The sequence below is a fragment of the Hippopotamus amphibius genome, chromosome 16 (assembly GCF_030028045.1).
Source record: "Hippopotamus amphibius kiboko isolate mHipAmp2 chromosome 16, mHipAmp2.hap2, whole genome shotgun sequence".
NCBI classification, from domain to species: domain Eukaryota; kingdom Metazoa; phylum Chordata; class Mammalia; order Artiodactyla; family Hippopotamidae; genus Hippopotamus; species Hippopotamus amphibius.
Window position 1 is genome coordinate 5,755,066 of NC_080201.1, and position 22,922 is coordinate 5,777,987.

General features: G+C 41.6%; 1 protein-coding gene across 3 annotated transcripts in view; it reads right to left on the bottom strand.

The window, feature by feature from the left end:
• CDH13 (cadherin 13) overlaps positions 1–22,922 on the bottom strand; it is a 1,023,084-nt gene that overhangs the window by 831,784 nt on the left and 168,378 nt on the right. The window contains exon 1 of one of the 3 annotated variants that reach the window (XM_057711306.1): positions 7,043–7,093. The exons of the other annotated variants lie outside the window; for them this stretch is intronic. Within the exon in view, the coding sequence (XP_057567289.1) occupies positions 7,043–7,078 (36 nt within the window). The 5' untranslated portion in view covers positions 7,079–7,093. Of the gene's footprint in view, positions 1–7,042; positions 7,094–22,922 lie in introns of those variants that run through there. 3 annotated transcript variants of the gene reach the window in all.

Consider the following 22,922-nt stretch of genomic DNA (forward strand, 5'->3'; position numbering starts at 1 on the left):
AAAAGGGCATCGATGCTGAGGACCTTTTTAAAGCAGGTTTTAGACCCGATCCTCCCCAGAGATTCCATGTCTTGCCTCAGTTTCCCCACAGTGGGGCTGTTTTGTGAAGCCAAAGATGAGAAGGAGGCTAGCCTAACTCTGTCTCCTGATTATCTTGAGTCTGCAGTATCCTTCTAAGAAGGGTGCGACCTCTCTAAGGACCCTCACTTATAGCACAGGACTTAATGTCATGAAAACATCTTGCGGCTCCTTCCCAATTGACTTCTAGGGCTCATTGGTCAGAAGCCCTGGCCCCATCTCCCTTACTCACTGGCTAGCAGACCCTTGACGGACCCCTCTGTATCCTTGGAGACTGCAGCTATCTCTGAAACCAGTAAGCAAAGCCCTCTTGTGGCTAAACAATAAATTCTTATCCAAAACAGTAAAGATGAAGATATCTTACAGAAAGAAGTTCACAAGGTGATCAAAGCACTATCTGCCTGGACAGTTACAAACTGAAACTCTCTCTGTCCCTCCTAAAATCCCAGCGAGCATATTTTACTCTAATTAACATTATTTTTTTTTTAAAAGAAATTAGCACCAGCAGTGCAAGGCTGAAGCTGTGTTGCTTGGGTACGATATGAGCCAAATGTGTCCACAGACAGAAATAACCCTGATTTTATCAACAGGCAGAGGGTAAGCAGAACATGCCAGTGGCTTGATGAATCATCCCAAAGCCAGTCATGTGGCATCTTTTTGTAATTAGCTCAATTTTGCTTTCTCAGTACCTATGGAGAGCCAACCATAGTCTTTCACAGCATCTCCAGCTGTTGAAACTTGAAAACTCACATCACTTTCCTGTGGTCAATATCCGCTAATGCCACATTTTAATCACATTTAGGTATATATGCTCAATCCTTAAATCATCTACAGTACCTGCCAAAGTGTTTCACCAGCAAATCCACTAAGTTACTTACAAATCAAAAAAAGCTTATGGAACAAATTGCCACATTCGTAATTTACAAGCACTTCTCATTGTACGAAGCAATTTAAAATTACTGGGGCACTTCACCTTTTCTTCCCCTCCATAAGTGCTTCTGTCTGGAAGTTATTGGGATTCTACTCCTGAACCGAGAGAGGTAATTTAACTTTTCTGGAGGATTTTTTATATATATACATATAATAGAAGCACCTATTTTAAAAATGATTGAGGTTCTGATCACGTGCAGCATGGAACAATTTAAAATTACTAAAATGTTTAAAACTTTATCAATGCTTCGAGTTTGGGATTGAATTTGAGATTGTACGTAGAAAATAAAAGCCACAGGACCATTTTATATCCTCATCCCCACTCATTATTAAAATCAGAAGTTCGACTTGGACGATTTAAACCTCCTGCCACATAGGAGGCATTGCAGTTCTCAGTCTGACTTCATGCAAAAGCAACCCTCTGCTTTCAGGTCTTCATTTGGCTCTTGTGTGGCTATTCATAGCAAAGTAATTCAAAATCAAAATCGCCTCTCCCTTAGGAGACAATGCATCTTGAAAATATCTGTTAAAATTGTTTAGATCTAAGAGAAATTGGACAAGGAGAGTTTAGTCCTCACTAGTCACCAAATTCAAAACTGGATCAAAAATACTTTTCAGCTAATGAGAAGTTTTTTTTTTTTTTTAATCATTTTGCTTTTGAAGCATCAGGAACAAATATGAGTTGCTTTGACCCTAGAAAGTGAGGCATTAGTTAAAGATGGCACAACACAAAGTAGATTGCTGACATTTTCCTGCGGAATCCTGGTTGTGAAAATAGGGTCACAGATGGCAGCTGAAGAGCAGGGTGCCCTTTACTGCTCTAGCAGCCCAAAGGGAGACCCACCCATGTTGTCTGACCATTTTCTGATGTTTACTGATGAAGATCACAGGTGAGAAGCCCTTTGAAATAAAAGTCCTTTATCCCTGTCAATTTATTTTTTGCTATGTTTCCATACTGAAAATTTCAAAACATCACTTAAGTGGAGAGAATCATATAATGAATTTCTCTGTATCCATCACTCGACCCCAACATTAAACTCATGGCTGCCCTTGGTTCAAATGAACACTCTTCCCTTCCCCAGTGGTCTTAAAGAAAATTCCAGATATCATACTATTCATCTGCAAATATTTATAATGTGTCTGTAAAAGACTGAAGTTCTTTTTTTTCTAACACAAGCACAATACATTACCGCACCTGAACAAAAATAACAAGAATCTCTAAATGTCACCGAATATCCAGTCTGTGTTCATACTTTTCTACCTGCCTTATAAATTTAAAAGCTTGTTTTCTAACAGGATTCAATTTGAAACCAAAAATTATGATTAATTGATACATCTCTTACATGCTTTCAAATTCCTAGAGCCCCCATCCATAATCTGGCTTGTTTTCACAGTGCAGATTTGGTTGGTTTCATCCCTGCACTGTCACTGAACATGTTCACCTGACTACTGTTCTTCCTATAAGTAGGTGGTTATATCCTGGAGGCTTGATCAGATTCAGGTTCAATAGTTTTGGCACTAGGCCACTTCACAGGTGGTGGCATAGATTTCCTTCAGGAAATAAAAATGTCTGCTGGCCTCCCTTTTTTATGACATTAGCAACCAGTGATGGCCGTTGCCTAGGTCCACTCATTAAGTTAGGGTTGAGAATTCATGATAGTCTATCGTTTCTTCATTTATTAACTATAAAGAGAAACTCCCTTTATCAGGATGAGTATTTGCTTCTTTCCCTTCTTTTACCAGTCTATGAAATAATGAATGGTGAACATCATCATCTCTGAAAGATGAACAAGTCATTTTGAGTTTTCCCTTTCATTATGTACTTGTGGATTTAAATATATTTGGTGTGTTTCAATCCACTGAAATTACTGATCCTGTTTTGATGCTCAAATTATCATATCTTTGGCCTACTGATGTTGATGTCTCTACATGAAATGACCCTAATGGCATCAGATAACTTCCTTGCTTTTTGATGTAACAAGATTTTACAGATTTATATGGTACACTTCCTGCCTCAGACATGAAATCAACCATTTCCCAAGGAAGCTTGGTTGCACTTGCTGAGAAATGGTAATTAGAGATTATAATCTACTTGCTGAGGAAGTTCATTGCTACTGGGTTGGTCAGTATTTCCAGGCCTTATTAATAGAGATAGAATATGTGAATTTTTAAGACAAAATACATAATGAATTTATATTGCTAATGCTACTTCCAATTCTAGGCTGTAGTATATATTTAATTAACCTCATGGATCTTACCTCTGTATTTTCTTCCTCCCACACCTTAAATTCTAATTTTTCTGAAAACTGACATAATTGCTCATTTGTTTTATCCCTCAGTACACAACAATAGCAATAACAATACCAAGCTACTTCCAACAATATTATTATTGAAAACAGTTAAGATTTTCCTTTTCAGTTTTATTAAAATCCCCTTTAAAGTGTATCCACTAATGGGTACAGTCAAATTACTGTGTTTTAAAGTCACTGGGGATAGTTCCTCTCTAGAGGTTGTGGCTATTACTTGAGTACACAATTAGGTTCAATTGTTTCTCTGACTTTTGAATTTTATAATTGCCTTGTTATCTAACTTCATTTTCTAATTTATAAAACAAGGTTTACTTTAAAAGGTCTATTTTTCTCCTGTTCCCTTATTCCATACTTCTCACTTTAGGTAAATGTGTAGATTATATTTTCCAGAATATTGCCACAGCAATATTTTTAGTTGTACATGCTCTTCCAGATCTTTCCGCTTCCTCTCTAAGAGATGAAGTCCATTCTCGCCTCACCTCACTTGAACCTGGGTGGACTCTATAACGGTCTCAAATAGTGGAATGTGGCAAAAGTGACACTGTGTGACTTCTGAGACTAACCATAAAAGGTAATACAGCTTGACCTGTTTCACTCTCAGGAAAGATACCTTTGGGGCCCTGAGTGAACATGTCAGAAGACCAGCTGCCCAGAAGCCTCCAGGCTGGAGAGACCACAGACAGGAAGAGAGATGCCCCCGGGAGAGCCCAGGCTCTTCCAGTCCCACCCCCAGCTGGCGTGGTCTTCTACTCCTGACCAGGATGTGTGAGTAAGCAAGCTTCTAGTTGTTCAAGATGATCCCAGCCTCAACTGCTCACTGCAAGCCTGAGCGAGACCCACGCAGCTGAGCCCAGACAACTCCAGACCGTGAGAGATGATAAAAAAAGTGTTGATACTTAAAGCCACTAATTTTGTCAAACAGTCATAGGTGACTGGCACAGTAACCTTTTCTAAAAAATATTATGGTTTATTCTATCTTTTCTAAAAAAAAAAAAAAAAAAAAAAAGTAAATTTGTGTACAAATCTGGTTCCACTTTCCTCTGTAGATAGACTGTAGCACACTACACACTTTTCTCCATCCTACTTTTTTTCCACTGAAAAGCGTATCTGGAGGTTATTCCAAAACAGTCTATAGCCATACCCCTCATTCCTTTTCAGAGCTGCATAGCACTCCTCTGTGCAGGAGTTCCATTGTTTATTCAACCAGGGACATTTTGATAAACATTAAGGATGCTTCAGATTGTGTTCATTTGTTTGTTTACTTGCAAACATCACTGTGATGCATAACTTGTGTTCTCTTCTGATCACTGTCAATGTCACTTTTTCTAATCGGGCGAGGCTAATGTCTCCAGAAGGTCAAGTTAATTCATGTAAAGCCCTTGGACCAGTACCTGTTACACAGTAGGCACTCAGTACATATTAGCTATAGATATCACCAAAGAAAACCCCTTTCAGTCTGTGGGTGGGAGCCAAGTCAGTGGGGAGCATGATTCTTACATCCTTGGAGCTGTGAACCCCAGGATTAGGGGGCACAGATGGTCTGAAGGGAATACACACTCAATGGAAACCTGGTTCTTCCTTTCTCCTGAAATGATTTCCTCCCACCTGCCTCCTTGCCTCTCCAGACCCCACACTTCATTTGTGATGCAGGTCAAGTATTTCTTCTTTAGGGAAGCCCAGCATGACCACCCCCAACCCCAAAACAGGTCAGAGTCCTCTGTTATTCAAGGACGCAGAATACTGTTCTTCCTTTTTCGGGGTATTTATCTACGTTTGCAGTTTAGACAGTTGGAGTGGTATTGTCTGGTGAGGATCTTCCTTCCCTCCTAGACAGCAAGCTCCGTGACTGTCTGTGCTCACTGCTGTAAGCCCAGCATTAACCCTGCGCCAGCCTGGCTCGTCAAGGCTCTCAACAATCAGCGATGGAAAGGAGCAATGCGGAGGCGGCAGGCCTCCCTGCACCAAGAACCCCCTTGCAAGGCCACACAGAGCTCACCCCAGTCCAGATTCACATGGGCCAACTCCAAGCCTGGGAAATTTAGTCATCTACCTTGTGCTGCCTCCTCATTAGTATAAATTTTAAAAATAGCCTTATGCCAACACCATAAAGGTAATTTCCTCTTGGAAAGGACACTTACTCATTTGCTTTAAAGTCATTAATGTTCCAAATTTCCCCTCAGAATTTCATGTCAATGATCCTGTGGGGAATTTGAAAGTAAAACCAGACAAATAATAATGTGAGGAAAATGTCAGATGAGAACTGTGAATGCATTACAGAGCTTCAACTAATATTGCTGCTGTCGTAGTTCAAGGATTAAATAGTCATCAGTTTGCAACCTTCCATGGGAGCCCATTTCTCCCTGACAGCAGCCAGTTGCCAGTTTGCCAATAATAATTGTTTCTGCTGTAATGGATGACTTTATCTAATGAGGAGATCATGGTCTAAAAGTTACAAGGCTCACCTCTCATCGGTAGAGGCAGGTCCCAGGGACTTACTGGGAAAGACTCTGCAAGGAAAGGAGCAGGCTTCTTCACATGAATAAAGACAATCTACTGTATGACTGCAGCCAACACCAGCACTCGTGGTCCATTAAAAGGGTGGAATATTTACATTCAGGGCCACACCCAGAAAATCTGGGGCATGAGTGCATCATCCTTATTAAAGTAAAGAATGTCTCTTCAGACCCAAATCTCTCAGGTAGATGAAGTGTGAGTCTCACATTTACACCCACGTCTTTGGAAAAGGACCCTGTCTATCTTGTTCACCTTAATATCCTCAATGCCTATCACAGACCTGTCACAAAGTAGATGATCAATAAACATTTGTCAAATGAATACATTGTTTTCTACTTCCTGGGGCCCTAGGAATAACCACAGTCAGTTCCAGAAGTAGGATACCTGGGTTCAAATCCTGCCTCTACCATTAACTAGTTATAAGATCTTGGAGAAATTAAGTTCTCTGTGCCTCAGTTTCATTATCTATAAAATGGGCATCAAATAGTTCCTAGGTCACTGGGTTGTAAAGGTTTAAACGTGCTACTATCTGTGAAGCATTTAGAACAGCACCTTCTGCATTGTGCAACATCTGAGCTCTTCTCCGTGTTTCTGATTACAGGTTTGTACATATACTGAGTACCCAACATGTGCCAGGCCCCATGCCTGGTGCTTTACACACACTCTTGGCTACTTCAAATCCTTGCGGTGGTGTGTCTTTGTTATTTTAATGAGGAAGCATAAACCAATGATATTCCCAACAGTATCTTATTTAATCCTCCCCTTGTCCCTCATGGGAGATACAATTATCTCACATGCATTGAGCAGAGCTAGGGTGGACTTCCACCTGTCTAGCTGCAGTGTGCCCTCCTCTACCTCCTTTTGCTGGGGCTCTGAAACATTTCTCAGACCGTTTTTAACACTAGCAAGCTGCTCTGCCCACGACTCCAGTGCTCCAGCCCCCTTACTCTGCTCTATTTTGGCCATTCCCATGGCATTTGTCACCTTCTAAAATACTATGTGATTTACTTTCTTATCATTTGTATTATTTGTCTCTCCTGCTAGAATGTCAGTGCTACACGCATAGAGACCTTTGCCCTTTTTGTTCAGTGAGGTATTCCAAGGGCCTCAAAAGTGTTTAGTCCATCAAGGGCACTCAAGAAATACTGAGGGAGGAAGGAAGAAAAGAACAGGAGAGGAGAGGAGAAGGGAAGTTAGGAAATGCCTCCTACCCCTCTCAGTGCTGCCTTGTCCCTGCTCAGTGGCATCTCCTCCTGGATAATTCTGCCACCATGAATGCACAGATCCTATTTCCCCGTCTCCTGGGTTGCAATTCTTGCAGTACAAGGTGACTAGAGAGAGCAAATGGAAGAGGCAGTCAAGGAGTTAGGGAAGTCTCATCCTCCAATAGGAACAGCTCTGTGATAGACAGACAGGAAGGAGGAACAGTGGGTTGCAGGGAGTTTAGGGTCTTTTTTCAGAATGAAAGAGACAGGACTTCATGAGTCCTTAGTACATTACTCCTCACATATGAATTCAAAAATATGCTGATTTAGGAACCAGCACTCGAGACTTGAATCTGCATTACTATTACTGGCTGGTGGTTTCAATGCCTCTTTTTTCTGGACAGTTACCTGAAATCTACCTTCATGCTTAGCAGGATAAAATATGTTATCTGATTAATTTAGCTCAATTGATTGATTGTTTTTGTAATTATGGGATTACTCATCTAGCAATCAGGTGTTTACTTTGGGGCAATAAAAACACCCTAAACAATGAAACCTATCCAATTTGTGTGTAGAATGTGCTTTTTTTCCCCTCTCTCTCTTTGTCGTAAAACTCAGTCTTATATTTCTTAGTATTGAATAAAGAGAAGCAATCACACACGCCCAATGGTTTTGCTGAAAGAATATCCACACAGTCTTCGACAGCACCTCCTGGCCAAGCAGCAGTTTGTGATTACTGATCCTCAAAAAGTGCTCAGAGGGGAGTAGGTTCTGCCATTGCAAATGCTTTATAAAAGCATAACTCGTTTCACCTTTAACCATGTTTTCTTCCTTATTCAAAGTTATGACACCACTAACAGCAGACGTGTTTTCTGTGTGCAAACGTATGAATATGCAAATGCAGCAGCAGAGAGAGAGCCATTTTTGGAGACTTGCCCTAGACCACTTGCATGCAGCTGAAAGATGCCTGTAGCCAGATCTGAGATGCCACTACTGCCTTTCTTTGTAAAATGCCCCCTCTTCTGTGGCTATTTAGCCAAAGTTGTTTAGGACATTTTAAGCACATCCAAAAGGCCAACTATGACTATCTTGTTGTAATAATACTATAAACTTTAAATGACATGCAAAATCTTTAGCTCCTCTACCCCTTTCTGGCAAACTTCTACTCATCCTTCAAGAGCCATTCACATGCCATTCTCTCCTCTATGCTCTCATATAGCTTTTTATTTTTTTTTTTTACAGAAACTATCACATTATGTCCTAATAATTTCTCCATGTGTATTTCCTAAGAGCAGCTCAAGGACCAGATGTATAGTTCATTCTTTTTTTTTGCTTTTGCCCTCTTTCTATTAAAATTATTTAAGCACTTGAATGGAATGGGCTTTCCTGTCTTTCAGCCCTTTGTTGAAATGTCAATTTCATAACTTATCAGCTGTTTGAATGTGGGCAAGAAACTTAAACTTTTAGAGCCTCAAATTCCTCATCTACATAATATACACGGCAGGGTTGTGGTGTACACAAAAAGGGAGAGGAGATGAAAGCTCCTGGCAGAATTAGGCTTTCTGAAATATACACACGCCCACATCACATACACTCACACATCACCTTATACATGTATGTGTGTACACATACATTCATATATAAACATGTGTGTCCATCTCTACTTCATATATGCGAGTAGCCACGTATTTATACATAAATGTACGTGTGCATGTGCGCATGCATGCGTTTATACAGAACTAAGGTGTGTACTACTCATGTATGTGTATATGTGTGCATACACACAAACAGATGTGCGTACATGTATCTTCATGTGTGTTTGCATGCATGCATTACACATAATTATATGTGTGAATTCATGTGTGTGTGCTCATGCACTTAAGTATAACCATGTATGTGCGTGTATAAATATTTCTTCACTGTTATAGTCATCACCCCTTCTCCTTGGAGGCAGCTGAAGCCCAGAGTGTAGGTTTCACTGGGCTATATGTGCAGGGCTAGTGGATTTAGCAGAAATACATTCCTAAAGAAAGTGAGGACAACTGAGCTGAAAAGAGCTGTTTGTCAATATCCTGAGGACAGGAGAGGGTGGACCTGGATGCTGCCGGGCAGGATCATAAGTGATGAGAGGAGACCTCCAAGTCAGAGCAGTAGTCAGGAAAAGGAATGGGTACCCACGGTAGAGTTGGCGGGGAGTGGGTAGAGAGAAGAGAAAGAAGAGTCGAGGCAAGCTACAGAAAGGGCTGTCAGGGTTCTCTCAGCAGCAAAACTTAGGCTTATTCTGATCAGCTCACGTGGCTGATTGCTGTCAACCTCACAAGTCTACTAAAGCTTAGATGTCTCATCTTCCAGGAGGTCTCCCTTATCCCCTCTCCTGTAGAGTTTCCTTCCTACCACAGCACTCCCTTATAATCTGCATTCACTCCACTGGCAGCAAGGATGATGCTGTTCTTTGTCTCCTTTGCAGACTTTGAGTTTCAGGAGTGCGAGGATTATGGTCTGTTCCCTGCTGAGGGTCAGCAGGTGTTCAGTAGGGGCAGTGGTGGAGGTGATGGTGGTGACGATGCTGAATGTCTAAACACAGTCTTCCTCTAACTTTTGAACCTCCTCTTCTCTCATCTCCCCTTCACTCTACAATAACCTTCTTGTGATTGCTCAGACACTCGAGGCACCCTCCCCCTCAGGGCTTGTTACCTACACCTAGAACATTCTGATTCCCTAACCTCTTTCAAGTCGTAGTTGAAGTCTTGCTTTCTCAGTGAAGCCTTCCCCAGCCACCTTATGCACAATTATAACCATCTCACCCGATGGTGCCCCTCCTATACTTTTCTCCCTAGCCTTCACCAGTCTCATGCACAAACATGCCCACGTTTTACCTATTTTGTCCTCTCCTCTCCCCTGGAACATGAACTCCTTGAGGGTACAGACTTTTACCTGTGTGTCCATGCCTGTATCACTAGGGTCTAAACAATGCCTGGCATAGAGTAGGTGCTCAATAAATATTCACTGAATGAATGAATGAATTCATTCATAATGATGCATAATTATTACCATAAATAGAAGCAGTGATAGCAGGAAGAATGGGGATGTGCCAATTTGGAAGGCTGATGTGGGTTTCTGTAGGAGAGAGGATAATTCTGAGGCCCCCGTGGGAGGTAGCCTTTGGGCCCCTAAATGGAGTGCAAGGTAATCCTGCAAACACCCTTCCTTGAACCAGAATCGAGCCTGTTTCTGTCAACAATGCCCCAGACCAAGCATCCCAGCATCAACTTACTGTCACATGCTTTGTAATACGCTCCTTTTTATTCTGAAGCAAAACACAGTAATGTATTTTATCAGCCCTAAACATGTGTCTTGCATTCAGAAAGAACAGCATTTTCCTTTTTCCCAGCAGTCATCTGTGGTGTTAAACTGCACATAATTAAATTAAAAGCATCCGTGAACTCTCTGAAATATAATGCTTTGAAGAAACCTCAAATTATTGTAATTAGAGCTGTAGAGACCCCAAAGTATAATGGTGATCAGCAAACAGTACCAGTAAAGTGATACTCTCCTAGGAGGGACATTGCCCTTCACCGTGGGAGACAGGCATGTGAGAGCCAGGACGGAAAAAGAAGAGAGACTACGAATGGAAGAGCATTTGAAAGGGAGCAGTTTGGTGCAGAATTTCAACTAATCACTATTGCCAGCTGATTTCTGTTTGAGATTGGTGGGCTTTAATGGGAGCAGCTTGTTTTTGAAAATGGAAATAATATCTAACATTTATCAAACACTTTCCAAGTTCCAGGTATTGTTCTAAGCACTTGACACATATTAGCTCATTTAATCCTCGCAACAACCCTCAGTGCCGTTATTGTCTCCATTGTGCAGGTGAGGAAACTGAGGCATGGGAATAGCCGCTGGTCCTGCAGCCAGTGACAGGAGGATGCTCACGTTCTGTCCTCACTAGAGTCTTTGGCCCTTACCATACTCTCTACTCCCAACTTCTTACTGCATCGCTGCCCTTACACCGTGCACAGCTGTCTGCTGACCATGCAATGCCTCAAAGTACCCCACTGTGTACAAAGGGGTGCCTTCAGCTGAGCCTCGAGCATAAAGGGCAAGAAAACAAATGAATGAGATATTTCTTACATGTGCTCCTTGGGCCTGGCACTTTGGCATATCCATTCTTGCACTGGGGCTCAGTGAGGGTGGGGATCATGCTTGCTTTGAGCAGTTAACCAGTATTTGAACAGGCACTCAGGTAAATGTTGAATGGATGGGTCTCTACAATGGTCCTACAAGCTAGGCAAGGTTATCCCTATTGCATAGATGATAAATTGACTCTTACAGAGGACAAGAGACTTATTCAACTTTCCATAGTCAATTAGAGAAGTGCTGATATTTGAAACCAAGTCAAATCGAACTTCAAGATCTATGTTTTCCAAAATGATGTGGGTGGCAGAAGTCATAGGCAGGAACAGCATCAGGGAGTCTAACCTCAAAAAGTTTTGTTTCAGTTTGTTTCAGTGGTGAAGACTTAGAAATCTGGGGCTTACAGTACCTGTGGTGATGGAAAGAGACATGTAAAGGCTGGCCCTAGTTGTCTGGGGTCGGAATGGCCAAAGCAGCAAGCTTAGTGGCCACAGGCAGCCTCCAGGAAGCTGCTGCCTTTTCGAAGCCTTTTATCTTAACTCCAGGTATCTCAGCACGATATCTACAAAGAAGCACTTTCTGCACTTAAAAAGAGCCCGCCAGCTAATACCATTACTGAGCCCTTTGATGCGTAGAAGAGTCCACATCAGTCAATAAGTTTTAGTATCTGAGTCTTGAGAGGCTTGCAATCCCAGCTGGATGCAGGGGTCAAAAGCAAGGCTTGGAAAACTGAGATACTGTAGCTCTGATCCCAGGAAGAGGGACATTGCAGATCTGAAGCCTCAAACCCATCTTCACCACAGATCCCTTCCCCAAGGACCGCACCCTTATGTTTAAACTACACAGAGCCCTTAAATCCAATCTTTCCTGCCCAGATAATTCCCCTCCCAATCCTAATTTCAAAACCCACTCAGGAAACGTTAACAAAGCAGCTCAATTTCCAACTCACTTCAGGACACATTCACCTACATGTCCCACAGGTGTATGAAGCCCTTCAGAACTCAATGCTCCCAAACCAGCAACAGGTGCTTCTAAGACAAAGGGACCTACATCCTCTCTGAAGACCTGCTTGAGTCTGAATTCCACCAGTACAAGACCTGGAGTGAATTGCTCTGCCTTCTAGAGTCACTGAAGGATTCCTCTTTAAGACAGGGGCCAATACATAAGTACCGTTAAAGGCAATTGCATCATTCATTCAATCACGTGTTCATTCATTCAACTCTCTGCTATAAAAAGTGAATACTTTCCCCAAGTTTTGAAGTATATCTCCTCCTACCTGCTCAGGAAATATCATGAATCCCTTCTCTCCCATATAGTCACCTCTGTCTCAAATGGATCCTTCTTATAAGCAAGTCTCTCCCATTAGAGGGAGGGAGGGAGGGAAGGAAAGGAGGAAGGAAGGAAGGAAAAGAAATTTTATTGGCCCTACATCTACCTCCAACTACTTCGCTATCTGTCTCCATCTTAGCAGCCAAAATTCTTAAAAGATGTGTCTGTAACTTTGGTCACCATTTCCTCTCCTCTCAAATGGCTTTCACCTCCATCACTCTATCACACAGCTCCCATTCAATGAACAGCCTCTGTTATGACTAGATCCAACAAAGAACTTTCAGTCTTCTTTTTCAAGCTTCTGTTTGCTTGTCTCCTGGCTTCTTATTGAAGCACCATCTCCTGTTGTCCTCCCCACCACCTCACTGGGCTTTCCCCCGTCTCTGCAGCTGCTGCTCCTCAGTCTCATTCACAGGCTTGTCTGCTTCTGCTAGCCACTGAATTTGGAAATCCTTAAGGTTACTGCCACTCTTCTCACTCAGTCCATTTCCTCAGGGCAGTTCCAAAGAGAATGGAAGCTCTAATTATTGTAAATATCCCAATGACTTCCTAATATTTATCTACCGCTCTGGCCTCTCCTGTGGACTTTCAGATCCGGGTAGGAAACTCTGCAGTAACTGGGAAAGTAGTTATTCTCTTCAAGTATGATGCCCGCCAAGTGGGGCCGTATTACCAGTTCCTAAAGGCAATCTGTTTGCATCATGATTGTTAAGAGATAACAAGGCAGGAGATGCAGTGTGAAAACAGTTACCGAAAGGGTGGCATGTTTCTATGTAGCCTGCTTCTCCACCAAGGAACAATTTCCCTCTACTCTGGTCTCACCCCAAGACTGATGGTAGAATCTCCATATGCCTCTATTCCAGACATTTACATTCCACTGTCTATCTAGTGTTTCCACAGGATACTTGAGAGGCACCTCCAACTCAACACATCTCAAACCAAACTCAGGGTCATCTTCCCTAAACCTGGCCCTTTCTGACATCCCATTCTCAGTAAATCCAGTAGTATAAGCCAACACCCTAGGAGTCACTCTCAACACCTCCCACACATCTATGTCAATACCTCCCTAATTTTTCTGTTAACCATCTTAATTCCATATACATCTCTCTGCCACCTCAGTTGAGCACAAGACACCATGACTTCTCATTTGGAATAATGCAACAGCCTCCTAACTGGTTTCCTCGCTCCCCCTTTTGTTCATTTTCTAGATACTGTAGTTAAGGGGTTCCTTAGATGGGGAAATTTTGTCTTTATATGCATTAATCTCTAACTGAAATTTAGCATCTCCTTTAACTATGGACGTAGGCAACAAATCACAGTACTATTAACAGTAACTCTGACTTTGTCATCAAGTACAGAAAGAAATATTATATCACATTATAGTTGCTGCTGATATTCCGAAATATAATTTACACCCATCACTACTTCAAAATTATGACAGTTATTAAACCTGCGATGAAATCCTGTTATTTAAGGCATTAATAAAGTTTATTTATATATCTTTATTAATGCCTTAAATAACAGGATTTCATCGCAGGTTTAATACATACTTATATATATTAAATAGTATATACGTGGTGCTAAATGTTTTAACAACTGTCTCTTGGTGTGGGGGGTAGGGGATCCTGATTTTTAATGTTTGCCAATTTTTATGGTGTAAATACTCCCATCATGACCACATTTAAGCTACCAACATGACATCACTGAACACGGAGTTGGAAAGAGATGTGCACGGTAAGCTTTGACGAGCTGGTGGGAATAAGACAGCTCCCGCACACTGCTGCATGGATATTATCTACCACAAATACGTTCCTTTAATATTTTGAAAAATGTATCAAACTAGTATAGTATACATGTGAAATAGTATAAGCAGAGTCTATCATACTTCTGAGTATTTGAATCTATGCATCTAAACACAACACTCTGAGATGGGGTCCACAGCCTTCACCAGACTGACAGAAGGGTCCATGGCACAAAAAAGTTAAGAACACATGTGACTCTCACAACAATAGTTTCAAAGAGAAATCTAATTAAGACTGTCCCCCCCATGTCCAGACGCTGGCACCTCCAGACACACACATAAACACACACGCATACACACACACACACACATACACTGAATTCTGTACAGCTTCCCACTGCTCTTAGGATAAAGCCCAAATCCTTCAGACAACCTACAAGGCCGTGTAAGGCCAAGCCCATCTCATCTCCTCTTTCTCCTCCTTCATGCTTTTCATACCCACGGCCCACAACTGACTGGATGATAGATTTATAAACGTCGGTCTATGCGTCTCTCCTGGACACCCCCAGCCCCTACCACCACTACCGGTTACTTGGGAATCTTCTCTGCTGACCATATGACCCAGCTCAGGAGCTGGGAATCAGACCTCAAAGTCTCAGAGTTGTGGGCTAATTCCGCAGCCTGGATGGCCACGCTATTTACACCACCAGAGAACATTGGGCATCTCTCTCCCCAGGCCACAGAGGAACTTTTCAATGGGCCCCTCAAATGCTCTGAGATCCTCTGAATACAGGATTACTGAGGACATAATTAAAATTCCCAAGGATCAGAGGCAACTTTTCAATGTTTTCCCCATCGCTGTGTGTCTTCCTTACTGACAGGATCCCTTCATTACTCCTCCCGTTTGGCAGACATCTGTTTCCTCCCTGACTTTAGCAAAGAAAAAGGACAGGTTTTGCCTAATGAGCTGCTGTCCTAGGCCCTCAATCTTCTATATCTCTGTTTAGAGCAGGTTACTCTTTTGTTAAACCGTGTGTATTGCTGTGTACACAGTCAAAGAATTGTCTCTGGATAACATTGCATTTAAAGAGGAAAAAACTAGGCACCATGTCCTCAGCTTGAAGTGGAAAAGGTTTCCTCTTTCAATCAATGACAAAGGGCTGTCAGCAACTAAGTAATTCCTAATCACTGTTGGCAAACATGAGACCATGCCGAGACACGGGGCCATGGCAGGCTACCTCCTTGAGGGACACTGTCCTTAATAGATGGGCTTATGGAGAATGAACTGAGGTGTCTTAAAAGCAAGTCTATGTATCAGTTAATCAAAAACCTGTCCCTTTTTTCTTCTTAACAGTCGCGTTACGCGTATCTTGAGAAAGCCGTAAATTGTGCTAATCCACTTCTTTCACTGCTGTCCAGAAGGAATTATTTGTGTTAATGGCCTGGTAAATCAGGAGACTTGTTAGTGAAACTGCTCAGAAAATGGGTCTTGAAAATGAAAGCTATAATATTTGTCAGATTTCCAAATTCCCTCTTGGGAACAAAGATGGTAACCGTAACGTATTTGCTAAATTCCATTACTTTAATACATTTATGTTGCTTGAGATATGGGATGCTAAGGAAGGCACGCGCATAAATCAGAGTAAAAACATAAAACTAAATCCAAAGATAGATATTATGACTGTAAATTCAGACCTGATTTCAGGGTTAGTATTTTGACAGATTTGAGTGTCATCGCTTACAAGCTTAAAAGATTTGCTCAGCCTCCTTTATGACGACCAGGCGAATTCCTAATGAGAGCGTGATCTTACCGCCCCCTCCTCTCCAGGATACCCAAGTCAAGTGACCCTACTGCATCCTCTTCATGAAGAAACCCACCGGCTTTCTGCACAGCACAGGGCAGGGCTCAATTGCTCTCCCCCCATTTACTGGAAACCCTTTCCGGAGGAAAATAACTCAAAAGGTGCTCAAACTCACTCATGATCAGAGAAATGTACTTGAAAAAAAATAATATAATGCCTTGGCAAATGTTTAAAGTTTGATAATATCAAGTACTCGTGATGGTATGAGGAAACATATGCTTTCATACTACGCTGGGCGGCGGTGGCAGGTGATTCGGCACAACCCCTTTGGGAGGGGAGTTTGTCAGGATCTTAAAAAAGTACAAATACGTATTACATACACAGGTACATAAGCTGTAAACACACAGTACACATGCACATATATATGCACACACACACGTGCACATTCATGTATATAGGTATATACTTTTTCAGATCTACCTAGAAAAACACTTTCACATGTGCACATGGGAACAGGTACCCTTGAGTCCTTATGCTCAATATAGGATCATTTTTAATAGCTAAAACCAATAGAGAAAAGATTAAATGAAGTAATTTATAGTAGACCATGAATATGATATAGCAGTTAAAACAGATGGGGTGTTTCCACACGTATTAACACAGAAAGATGTCTAAAGTACATTGCAGAGGAAAATGGTAATGCTGTCAACATCTTAGAATAAGGAGAGGGGACAGAGGCAGGGTAAAGGAGAAGTCTCATTTGTGATTATTTAATTTTTTATTTGCCCTCTGGCTTAAAATCTCAGTTGTGCCATTCACTTACTGGGTGAGTTCTGTGCCTCACTATTCTCATCTATGAAGTGGGGACAAATGTCTGTGCCTAACCTGTGCCTGGCACACAGTAGGTGCTCACCAAGCACTGGACGCTTTTCCCTTGTCACCTCTCCAATATCATTCACTAAGATACATACATACGTACATATGTTAATACACTCAAGGATGGAGAAAGAACCTTCTTTCTGGTGGCTTTTCTCACGCTCCTGCATATTGCCTTTGCAATCTGTGTCCACAGCTCTCCCTACCTCCTTCTGTCAGTCCCTCTTATTTCATCTGTGGCTTGTCTGCTATCAGGATTCAGCTCTGATAGCATTGCCGAAAGCATAAGCCCTTCAGTGACAATTTTTGACTAAGTGTCTCCACAAAATCAAATGTTATTATATCTGTAATTCCCGAGAAAGTAGACAGAGAGATATCAAAGGCTGTTAGATCTTGCTTAACAGATACACAGGGAGATGGAGATCCTAGAAAATGAGCTCCATTATTTCAAAGAGGAAGAAAGCAAATCATTTCATGCATGCAATAATTCAGCAGTTCTAAAAAATTAGAAAAAGCAGCAGAAGAAGGAGGTTTGGAGTTACTTGCATCTCACTTCATTTCACAAATGAGGAAGCACATGCAAAAAAGTCACAGATTCACCCAAGGTTATGGAGCTAGTCAGCTGGAGACCAGGGTAAGACCCTGGGATTTCGGGCTAGACTGTCCTCTCCTCCACAATTTGTCCCTTGCCTAGAGCTCAGTAAGATATGTGTTCAAGAGATACTGTAATTGGGGAACAGTCTGTCTCCAGTTAATAAGTTCACCCTGGATAATAAGCAATTCCCTTTGATCATTTTAAGGGAAAATGAAAACACAGTTTGAAAATAACCTGAGAGATAGTTGAGGATGATGTCTTAAGTTCAGGAGAGCCTAAATAGAATTTGTTAAAATCCCGAACCATCATTGCTATGGATCTACTTGCATTTTTTCACCCTTCGACAGTTTTCTGCCACATACAAAATATTTCATCATGGCTTTGGAGGGATTAGATCTTGAGCTTAATTGTTCCCTTTACCCTTTATAAGAAACAGAGAGTATCCTTTCTCTTCTAGCAAAATATAAAGTCTCTAGCTTGAGGGTTATCCTTGAACCCACAAGGAGGGATCTCCAAGATAAGAGGTCAACGGTTCCATCTTCCAGGGACCTTAGCACCAAAATCAAGGCATGATGCCATTTTTACCTAGATGGTTTTTCTCCTCTATTTCTTCTTTGTGGTTCGGTGTTATCTCCCACTCATCCACTCCAGCTGGGAATCCTGGGCCCTTGACCCCTGCCGTCGCCCTCAGAATCCTCTACTTTTCTCACTCTGCCCTTCCCAGACACCGGCCTGTCCTTATCAGTCATGCCGCCCAAACTGCTAAAGTGAGTGATCTTCCGTCTTCAACCAAAAAATACTCTAGTTTCTTTTCCTTGCAAAACAACCAGGAAATCTCAACTCTTCTTTGTCTTTTGGGCAAAAAAAAAAAAAAAAAAAAAAAATGAAAGTGGCCATTTGTTCAAAGGGATTAAACAAATAAAAGCAATTATAGCTGGTTATTTAACAATCTGGTCAATTGCTGCATTTTTACATGGCATTTGGAACACTGGCTGTGTGGATAAATCTGGCCATGTCTGTTGTCACTAAAAGCAATTTAAGCCTTTTGTTTAAAAAAAAAAAAAAAGCACAGTTTCAAATGCAAGAGCATATATTTAGAAACTAGAAGTTACTTATCATTTGGACTGAAAACTGTATCAGTCTTGCTGTCTCAAAGACAGCTACTTCCTCTCCTACTTCTAGTTGCCTTGGTTTTCACCCTCCTGAGGATTGCTACACACACATCAAGCCCCACTGGCATGTACTAGAAGATACTATTCTCTGCAAATTTATTACCTATATGCTATGTTCCTCGGCTATACTTTGTCCTTCTTTACTAGGTGAGAATGAAAGCCTTTTGCCTCTGTGGACCTAAAATTTCCCACTGGAGAAACACAGCGTATTACACTCACCTTTGTTCCAGGTGAGTTCCAAGATAAATATGCAAACAAACTCTCCAGATCTCCCTGCACAGGACTCAACTCTACTCAAGAAAAACAAAACAAACAAAAAATCCCAAAATTCCAATCAAGCAGGCTGAAAGTTTGGGCAGGAATTAAATGAGATCTTCCCCAAATTCTCTCTGCTCATTACCTCACTTCCCATCATTAATTCCCTCAGGAAATATTGTTGCTAAAAAGCAGAGAGAGAAAAAAAAAAACAAAGTTAAAATTTTAAACATCTCAGTTGTTTTTGTTGTTGTTGTAAGAGCCTAAGTTTTTATATTTCAAATGCTAAATTCAAAAGGAATCTGGGTATATACTTGGACTTCAATAGATGTGGAAGAAAGGATTATGATCCAGGGTACACTCACCTACTGTCCAGATAAAAATCCCCTGGGTTGGAAGGAGAAGGAGAAATACAACAGATATGGTTAAAGAGGCGGTGGCATGTCTTCTTTCCGAGCCGCATTTCCAAGCCCAGTTCAGTAAGGGAGCAACAGAATGGTCCCCACATGCTTGGGGAGGGACTGGAAGAGTGAAGAGAAAGCCAGAAGATTTAAGTCACCCTTAAGCTTGGAAGGAAGAGAAGACTGAAGACCAGAGAGGTACACCAACATCTCAGTGCATGCCAGGGTGCCTCCCACCCATCATGCTCTGTGGCAGCATATAAGCTCAACAGAAATCAGACAGAAACCTGGGGAATTACGCAGACAGTGAATGGACTTAGCTAAAGTTTCTACCGACTGGTAGAAAGGGTGATCAACATAGAAGTGAATGTAAAGTTTTAGAAGACGAAGACGGTTGTTTATTTGCACCCCAGAGTTTGTAAACAGATTACTACCTTCTACACACATCCTCAATTTCTATCTGATATAGTAAATCACTCCCACGTCATGTGGCAAATCTATGCCGTTAAGATAGAACATAGATACTCCCAGGACTTCCTTCAACAAAAGCATTAGAAATCAGCCTATTTGAAAAGTTCCAAATCAGACCCTCGCTCAGTCCCCAAATCATGTTTTTATGAAGTCTCTTTTGACATTGACTCTAGTTCACAGAATGGTATTCCACTTGTCATACTCATATTTGGGCATCTCTCACTGCGGTCTCCAACTCTCTGCCACTGGCCCTGGTCCCCATCTCACGCATGTCTCTGACCCACATTTTGTTATCCTGCCCAAACATATTCTTCTGGCAATTTGCTAGATTTTGGCCTCCATACATCTGTTTCTCCACAGACAGCTTGAACCAGCCATGCCACTCTGCATAGCTGAGATAAGCCAAGGATTGGATTTGGACAGCTGTAGTATTTAATCATCAAATGAGCAGAAAGGCCAGAACACACACAAATTTACAGTTACTTTGGTCTTTAGGGTCAGCAATCAACTTTACCATCTAATCACCTCTCTCATCTTTGCATGGCCCTTCTTGGGATGCACGACCAATCTCCTGATCAAGAGCTATCATATCTTAGTCCTAATAGAGAGAAGAATCCATTGAAGTTGTGGCCGAGTGAAGATAGAGGTTCCCCCAAAAGACAGACACAGTGAAAGTGGAAAACAAGTCCACACTCTCTTCTGTGATAACAAACTCTTGGGAATCTTAATGATGCTCTGTGATTTATGTTGATGATTTTCCTTTAAGCCTCTGGATAAGTGGATAAGGTGAGAGTACCAATCATGGACATATTCTAAGTAAACAATGATGAGTAATTCTGCTTAAAATAGAAGTGAAAATACAGATTTAAGTAAGGTGGGAAAAAAATGAATTTGAGGAATTGGTGCAAATTCTTTGATACCCTTAGACTGTTTTTTTCTAAATTTCTTAATATATCTTCCATTTTAGATACAGCTTTTTAACCCTAAATTGTGCTGATGGGTCATCAGTTCATAGTCTTTTCCTCTCCATTAGGTACCTAATCTGGGGAACTGTGTTTGGTTATATAGCTGTAGCACTTACTATGTACCCTGGAGAGCAGGAGCAGGGAGGATCTAACCAAATGTTGAGTATCTACCATGAGCTATGTCCTGGGCTGAGTGTTTCACATATATGGTATTCACACAGTCCACACGGTGACTTTATATGGTATATATTAAATCCATCATTTTTCCTGTGGGGAAACTGAGAAAGAGGTGCATATAGTACAAACAGGATCCAGTGTGAATCCTAACTGTTTTTTCTTTCTCTCCTTCTTTTTATTCTATACCACATCTAAAAGGCTTAAATTGACTGCTGGATCATATGACTTGTTCTCTAAATTTCCATTTCAAAAAATGATGAGAAATTCATATTTTGTCTATATGTTGGCATTAAAAAATTATTTTGAGTCTGAGCTGCTCAGGAATCCCAAATAAGCCTTGTGGTTTGAGTCCTGGGCACTACACATTCAGTAACTGGGGAAGAGTGTCCCCTGCCTCTTCCTGAATTTTGAAATTCAGAGGGGGTCCAATGAGCAAAGATGCATGGGCATGCATTTTCCAGAAAACAAATAATAGTTGCCCTTCAAGGATAGAGGAGAATTATTCAAAATTGAGGTCAGCTTAAATCTTTGAACTCTAAGTCTCCACGGTGCTATCCCGGCACCAGGGACCACATCTCTGACAAGGAGAGGATAGCTGAGCTGAGAGGGATCTAGACCTACCCAAGGTCACTGAGAGGAACTAACAGAAAAGCAAACACTTCAGTACAGTCTCTGCCTTTTGATAAAGCTGGGAGTGCTTGCTCTGTCTGCACTCCACAGCCAGCAGTGTTTCTACCTTAGCACAGCGCACTGGAGGGGAGAAAACAAAAACAAAAACAAAAAAACCCAGGGTTCAATGACTCCATCCTGGGCATCCAAATGGATGTTGTGGAGTCTCTGAAACTGCAGAGAGTCCTCAACGGGGTTTTTCAAAGTGAGGAGGATGGCAAAGGGGAAGTGCACGTACAAGAGAAATAGACGCAGAGAGTCTTCTGTGCTTGCTGGGGAACACGCGGAAATTTGTTCTGTGGCAGCTTCAAGAACATTTCTCAGACACCTGTGAGAGGGGGCCAGGCGTGCTGCCTGAACATTGCTGTTCACTCCTCTCAGGTCACTCAGTGTTAAAGCTGTGTCTGTCCAGTCATGGCGCCCCTGTCCTCATGTACTCTTTCTTTCTTTTTTCACTCCCTGCCCCCCAGCTTTATTGGGGTATATTTGATAAATAAAACTCATACATATTTACGATGAACAACATGATGATTTAATATGTGTGTACATTGTAAAATGACTGCCAAAATCAAGTTAATACACCCATTACCTCACATGCGAGGTACTGAATATCTACTCTCCAGCCACCTTCAAGTGTACAATATAGTATTGTTAACTACAGTCAGCATGCTGTAGAACAGATTTCCCAGAAATTACCCTTCTTAAAACTAAAAGTTTGTACTCTTTGACCAACACCTCCCCATTTCTTCCATCCCTATTCCCTTGCAACCACCCCCTACTCTCTGTTTCTATGAGTTCAACATTTTTAGATTCCATTAAAAATGGAATCATGCAGTATTTATCTTTCTGTGACTGGATTATTTCACTTTAGCATAATGTCCTCCAGTTTCATCCATGTGGTCACAAGTGAAAGGATTTCCTTATTTTTTATGGCTGAATAATATTCCGTGTGTGTGTGTGTGTGTGTGTACATATCCCATTTTCTTTATCCATTCATCCATCAACACATCCTCTGTCCTCAGTGTGCACTTGCCTAATGTGCATTTCTTGTCTCCAGGGTAAGTGACAGGGAGAAGAAAGGTGCAGCCAGAGAGAGAGGATGGGAAAAGGGAGATGAAGCCACAGAGTGAAAATCCTTGTTTCCATTATTGTGCTACACCTAAGGACCGATCACTCCCTGAGAGTACCACGAGAGAAAAAAGGGCCACTGAATCTCTCAGCAGATCCCTGTGTCCCCTTTCTTAGCAAATTTTGAGATGGATATCCTCCCTCAGTTTTGCCTCTGCCACTAGGAATAGA